We start from the raw sequence: 12,553 nt of genomic DNA on the forward strand, positions 1-12,553 counted from the left end.
TTTTCCTCACTGTACTTTCGGGTCGAAGGCACCAAGGTCGGCCCTTTAGTTGATAGCCTGATATTGTTGGTATGCCAAGTATGGAATATATATGCATGCTAGTCTAGTTATGCTGGTCTTAATATGTTAGTCTGGTAGATCTGTAGGACTACCTGTGATACTGTCTATTTATATGCATATGATATTATCTGTTATATGTCGACATATTGTGTGGGTTGGGTTGAGGTTGTACTACTTTGTGTTGTATCCAAAAAAAAACCCTGGAATATACCAGATATGATTTGAGGGCCATGGAGGTCATGTCAGACTCATATTGAGGACTCATTAGCATTCCACATATGAGCTGAGGGCTAGTGAGGGCATGCTAAACTCATACCGAGGGCTCATTAGCATTCCAGATGTAACACCCCGAAATAAGTTATGTATCGATAACCCTTACTTTTTATTGTGTTGAAAAAGTAGCCCTTGATTGACAAAAGGTGGCAAATGAGTACGTGGGGCGTACGCGTGTGTACGCTCAGCGTACTCATGTGCGTATTATGGACGCGGAGCCCACCTAGTACGTTGGGCGTACTAGGCTCAGGGTGAAAACCATAATTGTGTGGTGTGTCCCTATTTAAGGAACATGATGGCCTCATTTCCATCCACCATTTCTAGTCTTCAACTATAACGCCTGTGTTTATGGGCTTGTCATTAATGATGATGTAATAGTCTAGGCTAACCTTTGTAACCCATTTCGAAATAATAGAAGTGTATTATTTGAGTATTATGTGTTTTGTGCTTAATTGTGTGTCTTAATTGAATTAAGAATAAAAATTAGCGTCAAAATGAAATGATAGATAAAACCGATATCTAAGTTTAATGTTGTAGTGGTTGAAACAAGGATTCCAAAGATATAAAGAACGCCGAAATCCGAGTTATAACGAAGAAGTTATGATTTGTCGAAGTTTCGCGACAGAACCAACACGACGCTGAATGACATAAAAAGTGAATTTACGATAGAGCGATATTTAGCCTTAGTGATCTAAACAAAAGTCGTAGAGTTCGTTAAACCGAGAGCGTGCATAAAAAGAATGCCCAAATCTGACTTCGTATGAGGAAGTTATGATTTTTCCAAGTTTCAGCTTAGCCGTATGCAGCCCAAAACTCGAATTCGAGATCGAGTGATTGTTGGTCGAAACAATCTAAACGAGAATCGAAGATCTTGTTGATAGTAGTGCAATGGTGAAAAGACAGACGAAAATGGATGTTAGATGAAGAAGTTATGAATTTATAATGGAGTTTTCCTGTAATGGCCTACTAAAAATAATACAATAAAAATAAAGTCAAATTAGCCGACGGAGTCTAAACGAAAGTTGTAGAGCGTAGTCTCACCTACGCGTGGATATAAAGAACGTCAAAAACGGAGTTCGTATGAGGAAGATATGAATTTTGGAAGTTTTATAAATAATTAAAATATATTAATTATTAATTCGGATATTACCCGAGGGAGGGGGGGGGGGAGTCATCGATCTGATCCGAACTACACCCAATGTACCTGAAACCACCTCAGCTACGTCACTTGACCGAACTCGAGTGCCATATGCATGCAGTGACGTCGCGTACGCCCAGCGTAAGGCTTAATACGCCCAGCGTACCGAGTACGCCCAACGTACCTAGATTTACACCCAACGTAATCGAGGTTTCAGCACCCTATAAATAGATGTTGATGGCTGCTTATTTCTTTTGTTCAAACTCTTCTCTCTCACTCGTTTTTATCCTGTCTTATGTGCAAGAAAAATCCCAAAGCCCCGATATTAATCCCGAGCCCCGAAGCAAGTCCCAAAGCCCCGAAGATCCCGAGAAGTGCAATTCCCGAGCCGAAGCTCTGCTCGCGAGAAGCCAATTTTTGTGAAGATCTTCCAGATCTACCAAAGAATACTACTTCTACAAGTCGTAGTGCTGTCCGATCATCTTCTGATCAGGTGAGTGTGTAGTTACTTTCTTCTAATGCATAATTATGAAGTATTTTATACGAAATACGTGTTATGTGTATATTTTGTTATTATATGTGCGAATGTATATTCACATTCTTCTCTATCGTAGATATGATTTATTCTCTATGAAATACGTATTATGTGTATGTGTCTCATCTGTCGTTTGGAATATGTATTGAATGAGAATGCTATACAGGTTTTAAACTATGTGTGTGTGTGTGTGTGTGTATATATATATATATACCTACTAATATGCTGGGTAGAACATGGGTAGATAGTTGATGTGTGATAAACAAATGAGAGGCCTCGATGTTGTTGTTGTTGATCTAGTTATTCAGCGGAGTATGGATAACGACCACAGACTCTTTCTAGACAGTCATGTGGAACGCTAGCAAGCTCATAACCTGTAGGTGTTGTGAACGATGTGTTCACCAGTGTACTCTACCCCTCATGGTTTCCTTTAGGACATCTACTGTTGAGAAAACCCCTTCGCAGTAATGTCCGTCCGATGAAAATCCTAGATTAGGTGCCTTGAGATAGATGTTGTTTTAGGGACGTAAAGTGAGGATAACAGGAATGGGTAATTGGGTTATTGTTGGTTGGTGAAATCAAATATAATTATTTATTGCGGGTTTAAAATCCTATATGCTCACCAGGCTCCCAAGCCTGACCCACTCAGTTTATTTGTATTACAGGTAGAGGCGCGAGGGCATAAGATGGATGAATCATCAAGTTGTTTTGTTTATAGGCCTGTAGTTGTATATAACTGTTGTAAGGCTTATAGTATGTTGTTTATGCTTTTGTGTCTGTATCGGAACATGACATCCCGAGTTTTGATTATATAATGAAATACATTTCTTTATGAAATGCTTTGGTAAATTTATTTTATCATATTTTGTTTTTGGGAACAAATTCCGCAACTCTTTTAAATCAAAAGGATTTACTCTGAAATTATTTTAAAAACATAAATGAAACCGGTCTTTTCTGGCCGTGATTTTTGGGATGTCACATCAACTCCCCTCAAAACCCTAATTTTCGTTTTCTTAGCTTGAGTGGCCATTTGAAGCTTTTGAGTGATCTTTGTGGATTCTTTGGGTGAGGAAGGAGCTTTGAAGAGAGTAGAGTTGGAGTCCAAGCTTTGGATCTGAGTTCCCCTGTGGTTGGTTCATCATTTGGAGGTATCAAGCTCAAAGATTTCTCATTGTTTTGATTTGTGCATATTGTGGTTCATTTTAGGGTTTATGTCCTAAAGCTTGAAGCTTTATGAGTTTGTTGAACTCTAGAGCATAATACATGTCCCTTTAAGTGTCTCTAGTTGAGTGGACTCATAAAAATGGGATCTTAGACGTCAAGATTGTTAGTTTTTCACAAACCACAAAATGGTAATATTCACACAAAGAAGAAGAACAGGGAGCAGAGTATGCCAAAACTTTAGAGGCTTTTGTTATTGAGTTTGAGAATAGAGAAAGTGACACCCAAAGTCACGTACGTGGCTAGACTATTTAAATAAAAAAAACTTGCATAAAAATAGGAACTAACTCCACTAAGCTAATGACCAGGACTTTCAAACACTACTTTGATTTATTCCACATTAAAATAAAACACGTGCAACAGCCTCTGAATTATTTCTCAATATTTTCCCCCTTAATTCAGAGACTTAAACCTTCTTGACTCCAATAAGACTCTGTATCTCTTCATGTTTGACTCTTCCTAGTGTCTTGGTGAGTATGTATGCTTTCTGCTCTTTACTTCTTACATGACTCACTATTATCTCCCCATTGTCTATGCATTCACGAATAAAATGGAACCTTATATCTATGTGCTTGCTCCTTCCATGAAAGACTAGGTTCTTCATGAGGTCAAGTGATGAATGATTATCAACCAACATAATTACAGGTGGCATAGTTTTCCCTGTTATTTCCCTGAGAAGCCTTCTAAGCGATATTCCTTGGCAAGCTGCTAGAGTGGCTGCCATAAACTCTGCTTCACAGGAGGATAAGGCAACACATCTCTGTTTTTGTGAAGCTCGTGTAATCAAATTCCCATTCACATAAAATGCTATTCCACCATTGCTTTTTCTATCATTCACATCATTCCCTCGATCACTATCAGTGTATCCAACAATCATGACTTCTTTTCTTCCTTTTGAGTAATTCAGACCATAGTCAAGGGTGCCTTTCACATACCTGAGTATTCCCTTAACAGTCTGAAGATGTTTTGTAGTTGGCCTTTCCATGTAGCGGCTTACCACTCCAACTGCAAATGTTATGTTTGGACGGGTATGGGTCAGATACCTGAGTCCTCTAACAATACTTTTTTACTCTGTGGGATTCACCAACTCTATTTCTTCATCTCTACGAAGTTTCAACTTATGTTCCATTGGGCTCTTGGTGGGGTTACAGTCTAACATACGAGTCTTGATGAGTAAGTTCTTAGCATAGGCTTCTTGTTTTAGTGTAATCACACCTTCCTGTTGACTTACTTCAATGCCTAAGTAATATGATAGGAGACCAAGATCACTCATCTCAAACTTGGTGTTCATATCACTTTTGAAATCTTGAACCTGCTTGTGGCAGTTACTAGTTACAAGTCGTCTACATACACCCCAATGATCAGTATGTCACCATTGTTTTTCTTGGTGTATACTAAATATTCATGAGCACAACGCGCAAAACCCATTTTTTTAGGTATCGATCCAGGCACGCATTCCAAGCCCTCGGGGACTGCTTTAAGCCATACATAGCCTTAGTCAATTTTTACACCTTGTTTGTTTCACCTTCTTTCTAGTAACATTCTGGTTGTGAGACGCACACCTCCTCCTCTAATTCGATGTTAAGGAACGTCGATTTCACATCAAGATGGTGCACCCACCATCCATTAGTTCCTGCTAAAGCTAGAATGAGGCGTACCGTTTCAATTCTGGCCACTGGAGCGAAAACTTCATCAAAGTCGATTTCGTGCTTTTGAACGTACCCTTTTAACACAATTCTTGATTTGTGCTTTATGATCCTTCTATTTGGGTCTTGCTTCAACTTTTACACCCACTTTAACCCGATGGCCTAGCGATTTTTAGGAAGGTCAACAAAAACCCAGGTCTTGTTCTTTATAATCGACGTCAATTCTACGTCCATTGCTTTTATCCATTCCTTTTTCTTACTTGCCTCGACGTATGTTGTTGGTTCTTCATTATTGCATACCAACATAAGTTCTTCAGGAGGGAGTTGAATTTCTTCTGTGTTCTCGTACAACTCGGTGAGCAGCTAGTAGCGCTTCGGGGCACCACCGCCTGTGGAGCCTGAGGTGGTGCTGGGAGATGTGATCGAAATTGGGGCATTTGGAGTACCGGGTGAAGCAGGCGTACCCAGTGTGTCAATAGGCGAGTTAAGTGGGCTTGACTGTGAGTTGACTTTAGAATTAATGGGCTGAGAGTCTTCAGCCCACGCATCATTACTTGGAGGTGACCCAATTTCTTGTTGTGGGGTATTCAGCTCCCACTCGTGTTCTTCAACATAAACCTTATCAAGGTCAAAACCTTCAACAATAAACCTTATCCCTGGTGTTGATTTAACCTTCGAGCTGTTCTCCTACATCCAACCTTGCTGTTCATCGAAGATTACATCATGACTCACATGTATCTTTCCGGTATCTGGGTCCAACAACCTATATGCCTTTGTTCCCTTTTCAAGTATTAGATGAACCAGTCGAATACTTCTTTCATCTAGCTTCTTTATATGATTCCTTGTAATTCTCATATTAGCGACACAACCAAACACCCTAAGGTGTTCAACATTCGGCTTTCTTCCGGTCCACATCTCGTAGGGAGTTGTATCTTTCAAGGCTTTCGTATGTGCCCTATTTAGAACATACACTAAATGAGTTATGGCTTCCCCCACAGAGCATCCGACATCTTCATGATCTTCAAATTACATCTAACCATTTCCAACACTATTCGATTTCGTCTCTCCACCAACCATTTTGCTGTGGGGAGAATGGTGTTGTGTAATGTATCTCCAATCCTGTTTCACTACAGTATTGGGTGAATTCATTTGACAGGAACTCACCCCACGATCTGTTCTAAATACTTTTACTTTCTCCCCTGTTTCCGTCTCTACTTTACTCCTAAAATTTCTTGAAAACTTGAAGTGCTTTATTTTTTGTTTTCAACAAATAAACCCACATCACTCTGCTATAGTCATCAACAAGTAGCATGAAGTAGTGGTTCCCTGAGGGTGTAGGAGGTGAAACAGGGCCACAAATATCACCATGAACTAGTCTCTTCTTTGCTAGATAATTAGAGTGTGAAGGGAACAGTTTCTTACTTGCTTTCCCACTAGGCACCCTTCACAGGGCTGTAATGGAATGGTCATCTTTGGCATTCCTTCTATTAGCTTCTTCTCCTGCATATACTTCATTGAGTTGAAGTTAACATGACCCATTCTCATGTGCCACAACCATGATGAATCATTATGTTTTGCTACCAAACATAATCCTTTGACTTCTTCCAACTCTATTTTACAGAGTCGATTTGAGGACCTTGTAACCTTCATCAATAGTCTCCCAGTGACATCATGGAGCCACATAAATGGATCCTTAAGTCTTATTTCATCATTACCCTCTGCTAACTATCACATGCTTATTATATTACTGCATAAGTGTGGGATGTAATATAACTCATCATGCTTGCGTTGACTCCCATCCTTGCATTGAACTACAATTGAGCCCTTTCCTTCTATACGAACTTTTGCTTCATTTCCAAACTTCACATATCCTTGAATTGACTCATTCAGATTCCTAAACTTGCACTTGTCTCCAGTCATGTGATTGCTAGCCCCTGTGTCTAGATACCACATACTTGACTGGTTGAAGGTGTTACCTTGTGATCTTAACTGTGGGGTAACATTTTCTTCATTGAGAAACACTTCACCATGTTCGAAGGTTGATAGAATAAAAGCGGGTTCATTGTCATGGTGGTCTTGTATCAGATTGTTTTCTTGATTTCTTTCTCTTCTAGGATTCTTACACTCAGCTGCATAGTATCCGAACTCCTGGCAATTATAACATTGGATTTCACTCTTGTCTTGAATACCAGATGCTTGGTTATTACCCTAATTTTGATGATATGAACCCCCTCTACCACAACCTCAATGGCCACCAGACCTACCTCTCTACCTCGACCACGTGAGTTTCCAACACTACCCCTATTTGGCTTTTTCTTAGTTTCTCCATCTGTTTTCTTCTTATTCCTCTCTGACCATTCCTTATGAGTTAAGAGAAGTTTTCTTTCATCACTCTCTCTGTGACCTCTCATCCTTTCTTTGTGGGCTTTCAGTCTTCCAATCACCTCCTCGACTGTCATTGTTTCTAGGTCCCTAAATTGCTCTAGAGTGGAAGTAATCTGAAGGAACTTAGATGGTACAAATCTTAGTAGCTTCTTCACTACATAAGATTCTTCTACTGCATCCCCCAAGGTTCGTATGGTACTCACTAGGTTGCTTAGCTTCACTGCAAATTCATCTAAAACCTTTGATTCCTTCATGGTCAAGGCTTCAAACTCATCTTTCAAAGTCTAAGTTCTTGATGTCTTCACTCTATCTGCTCCCAAGAACATGGTCTTCAAGGCCTCCTATGCTTCTTTGGCTATTTTCTTCTCAGCCAATGAAAGTAATAGATCTTCAAGTATGCCCTGATAGATGGCTGATAAGGCCATCTTATCCTTCTTGACTTCTACAACTGTGTTTGATGTTCTGGGTTCCACTGCATCCCACACTCCCTGGGCTAGCATAAAGACACTCATTTTATGGCCCATGAAGAGTAATTACTTCTTGACTGCATTGGGTAATGTAGAGTGACCATACCATCTTTTTCGCCATTGCCATTGTTTCCTGTCATTTCTTTGCATGGTTGATACTTTGGCATACACTAGGTCTTTCGCTCTGATACCAAGTGTTAGTTTTTCACAAACCACAAAATGGTAATATTTGAAGGGTTTTGAGCATTTTAACACTCCTATGGTGTACATGGAACCCTAAATACCTTGGATCTCTGTTTTCTCTATTATAGATGCAAACTTGAACTTTCCAAGGTATTACCCTAACTAGCATACAATCATCGATACTTGGGTTATATAAACAAGTTAGAAGACATACCTTTTCATGTAGCTTGATTCCATGGAGCTTAAGAGCCTAGTGCCTCAAGTGTGACACCTCAAATGGTTCACACAACATCACCAACAACTTGGAATAACTTGAGAGAAAAGGTTCCTATCTTCAAATCGGCTAGTCCTCATGTGTACACACACTAGTGCCAATTTCTTGAGTCATGGGGTCCTTATATATGGTGACTATTAGGGTTACACCATGTAACTCATGTCTTTCCATATTCTTCATGCTCCATGGGTTAAAACCTCCATGGAGTATCCATGGGTTTAGCCCAACATGAAGAACTATGGATCATAAGCCCACATATATAAGAATGAATGATTTACACAATCAATCCCCATATATTTAATTAGTCTCCTTTTGATCACAATATTAATTCCAAATTAATTCGTTATCCATACTAATTAAATAATATGATTTCATATTAATATATTAGAACTTATAATATATTAACAAATCATAATTATCCTTTTGTCACAAAAGTCTATCCAAATTGTTCTGATGCCAAGCAACCCAAATAGACCATGCCAATCGGGTCAAGTACATACCAATTATAGTTATGGACTTAGACACTAATCCAACAGTCTCCAACTTGGATAAGTCTAAAACTATTATTGCGTATGACTTCAAAAGACTACCAAATCAATGACGCGTACATTAGATAATGGATCATATATTCCTCCATTCTAGATATCGTATAGACTGAGACATGGATTATAATCATTCTCTCTGTCCATTTGTTGTTTCCCGATTTCCGATTTATGACGACCGACTAATTGAACAAATCAGATCAGTCCAGGCTTGGCCAAGCACTTCGGGGTGTCATCACTAAATCATCGAGGGGCCTATAGATATCGCTTTTATCCCTTCAAAGGTAAAAGAAATGGATAAACTTCGAATCATATGCTTGTTCTACTACTTGTTGAATCATACACAAAGGCACATTTTATAACATCGAGTTACCAATGCGTTTTCGTAAAATCAATATATGACCAACTCATAGTCAACAACTCATATCTCTAGGTTTGAAGAATATAAGATATTATCATCTCATGATCACTCGTGATAAAATACATGAAGTGAGTTAAATGAGCGTGGGTTTAATACAATACTCAAAACTTATGAACACTCATGAATGTTGCAACAACTCTTGCTATGTCTACTACCTTGGACATCTACAAACCAGCTTCATGACAGTCTTGATTCATATCTACTTCCAACATATGACTGACTGTGGATGGTTTGAATAACTTAGTCATTCAGGAAGAACGGCCTAGTTATTCTGGAAGTCAAAACATGCAAAGTGAAACACAAGAATAATCGAATCTAATATGGTCTCAGAACTTATGAATATAAATAGAACACCTTTTATTTATCACCATATTGATTACACATTATTCATTGCATACTGTTTCAAACTATCAACTTTATACTTGAATTAAAAACAATAGTTGTCCCATGCTCCAAGCATGTACACTATGTTTTTCTAAACACTAGTCATGCCATACACCAAGTATGCACACTATGTTTTTCTAAACACTAGTCATGCCATACACGAAGTATGCATACTATGTTTTTCCAAACATTAGTTATGCTATACACCAAGTATGCACACTAAGTTTTTCTATGATCTTTACTTTGTGAAATAGATCGATTGAACATAATTCCAATGATTCTCATTTCACAATCCCAAATCCTTACCACAAATGCAAGAATTCCAAATTCTTGCCATTTACCTAAATCTGTTTGATTCTAAACTTATATGCATTGATCCTCTTGTAATGATTATGCACAAAGTCACAAAGACTTGTCAACAGACATTGCAGAGTATTCCAATGGAGATCAATCCATGGAAACGAAGTTTCAAATTCAAAGTACATTGATTTGAACATCCTTCTTGTATTAAGTTTCCCAATCTTACACAGATTTAATGAATAACTTCCACCTATGAGAATATTTCCATATTCCCATTTTGACTATCACTCCTGAACAAGAGTTGCCTCTTTTTAGAATATGTCAAATGGTCCTCTACAAAAATTTACACTATACTTCAAACTGTCCATGAGCAACCAATCTTTGGTAAACCTTAGATTGTCCTCGATAATTGCTTAATTAAATTAGTCATATCTAGTTGTAGTACTTTTTCCCTCTTAATGCTCTAGGCATTTGGCAAATTTTAGAACAAATGAATATTATAGCACATGCAATCGATCCTATATCTGAAGCATATGGGACACGATTCATGATGTCTCATATAAAGACTAGACCAGTCTTTTGCTATAATATTTCTATTTCTATTTGCCATGTTCTCAAAATTCAGATTAAGAAAAGGGATGCCGTAATCATAATCAAATTTTAGAACGCAAATAATGGACCCATATATAGAATATCCTTATGCTGAGCCATTCTAACATAAAATTCATATATATATATATATATATATATATATATATATATATATATATATATATATATATATATCATTGACTAAAGATGATTAAGGCCTCAATCTAAGCTTTAGAATTGAAATGAAGTATAATTTCCTCTCCCTTAATTATAGCAAATTTTTTTTCCCAATTGAGCTTTTGTTTTTCTATAATTAACATTTCTAACTTGCAACACTTATCATAATTATCATGCTCCCACTAACATGAGAATTATTAGCATAACACTTATGCTCCCACTAGCTTTGACATGTACTCAGAAATCAGCTGGACTTCTAGAACTCAATACTTTATTGACTTTCTTACCAAATTTCAGACTTCTGATACGAGAGGCTTTGATAAAAATTTATCAAAATCATACAACTTTCCATAGATAACTCTCATGTGTGTCTAAACAATTTCCAGAACTATGAAAAGGGATGCCGTAATCGTAGTCTTAATTGTTTAGACCTTTGCCATTCCTTACAAGTCCATGTTAGTGTGCTGGTTAACCACACATGCTCCACTAACGACTTTGAGAATGCAAATATCACACTTGTTATCGACCTAAAATTTACTTAGTGAAAGCGTTTCCTCACCATCATTTTCATGAATCGGAGAGAAACCTTATGACACTTAGATTTTATGGTGTATGTGTTCCTATCCATGTGAATTTGTCAAAACCATAATCTCAAGACAAGGTTAGTGACAATTCTAAACTCATATGGATTGAACTTGTGCAGTCTTAACTTCTTGCCACTTGGCAGCACAAGGGCCTGTCATTGCTTCCAAGTTGTTAAGCAACCAATTGAGAACTCTCAGAACTCATATGAAAAGCCAAATATAACTAGAATGGGCACATAAATAGGAATATGTCAACACGATAGGTTATAAACCTCAAGTCATGAGCTAGAGAGAAACTACAGGTTTCATTCTTGATTAGATTTTGAAGCTTTTTCAAGATCTTTAAGACTCCTACTGTCCTCTTGACATATAGGACTCACTTGCCAAATATTTAAGAGATAGTGTAGATTCTTTATCAAGACAAACACTTCACACAATTGGCCTTAGTTGGTCTTTGTTTTATCCAAAACATCACAACTTACCAATTTCAAATGTACAAGAGTAGGTTACACTTTACTCTTACATTTGACTAGTGTTAATAAACCTTCTTCAAGATGTGTCACTCAAATTACAATCTTGGAGTATAACTCTAATACTTGTTTTGGAATGAAGTATGACTCACCTTCTTGATTTAACCATTTCAACAATTCATGACTCCTCTACCTAGCCATAGGAATGCACTAAGATGTCCTTAGAGGATGAATTGTGATATGGTCTTCTAAATCATTAAGATGATCACAAAACATGATACTAAAGTACTCTCCCATCTTTTCAGATTTGAGAAACCTTTATCTTTCTGCCTAATTTGATTCTTCTCATTCGCTCTACCATACATCGAAACTTTTCCAATGTTTTAGAATTATACTTCAACTTGTAAGTATAACCATATTTACTAAACTTTAGTAAATCATGACAAATAGTCTTATCAATCTTTTATGGTGGACTTGACCAGTGCACACAAGACTGTATACTCGATCCATTTGTCCTTCACTTGACTCACATATACATGTGAACAAGGAATTAGTCTTAATTTTCCAAAGATGAAAATTCTCATTCATCATACTATACAACTTGCACGATCCAAGTTTCGGTCTAATTGAAAACTTGGGTGATGAGAATCTTTCTGTCACATCCAAAAATTTTAAGGCAAATTTAAAAATTTTCAACCATAAAACCACATAGTGCTTTACAAAATGTTTTCAAAATATTATTCATCAGAGTGTCCCAATAACAAAATCATAAGGATGTGGAGCGGTACGGTCACACCTTCGCCTTGCCATGATCTCCTTAAGTACCTGAAACAATAAACTAAAACTGTAAGCCCGAGGGCTTAATGAGCTACCCCCAAAATACCGAAACCACACTGATAATA

At 37.6% G+C, this 12,553-nt stretch overlaps 1 protein-coding gene across 1 annotated transcript; it reads right to left on the bottom strand.

Moving 5' to 3' along the window:
• Nucleotides 1–6,601: 6,601 nt before the first annotated feature.
• On the bottom strand, nt 6,602–7,512 carry LOC111887370 (uncharacterized). The gene is made up of 2 exons (XM_023883540.1): nt 7,138–7,512; nt 6,602–7,021 (listed from the first exon to the last, which is right to left on the bottom strand). The coding sequence occupies exons 1-2, from the start codon at nt 7,510–7,512 to the stop codon at nt 6,602–6,604; spliced, it is 795 nt and encodes a 264-aa protein (XP_023739308.1).
• Between the last annotated feature and the right edge of the window lie 5,041 nt (nt 7,513–12,553).

Source organism: Lactuca sativa, chromosome 4 (genome assembly GCF_002870075.4).
Source record: "Lactuca sativa cultivar Salinas chromosome 4, Lsat_Salinas_v11, whole genome shotgun sequence".
In the NCBI taxonomy this organism is placed as follows: Eukaryota; Viridiplantae; Streptophyta; class Magnoliopsida; order Asterales; family Asteraceae; genus Lactuca; species Lactuca sativa.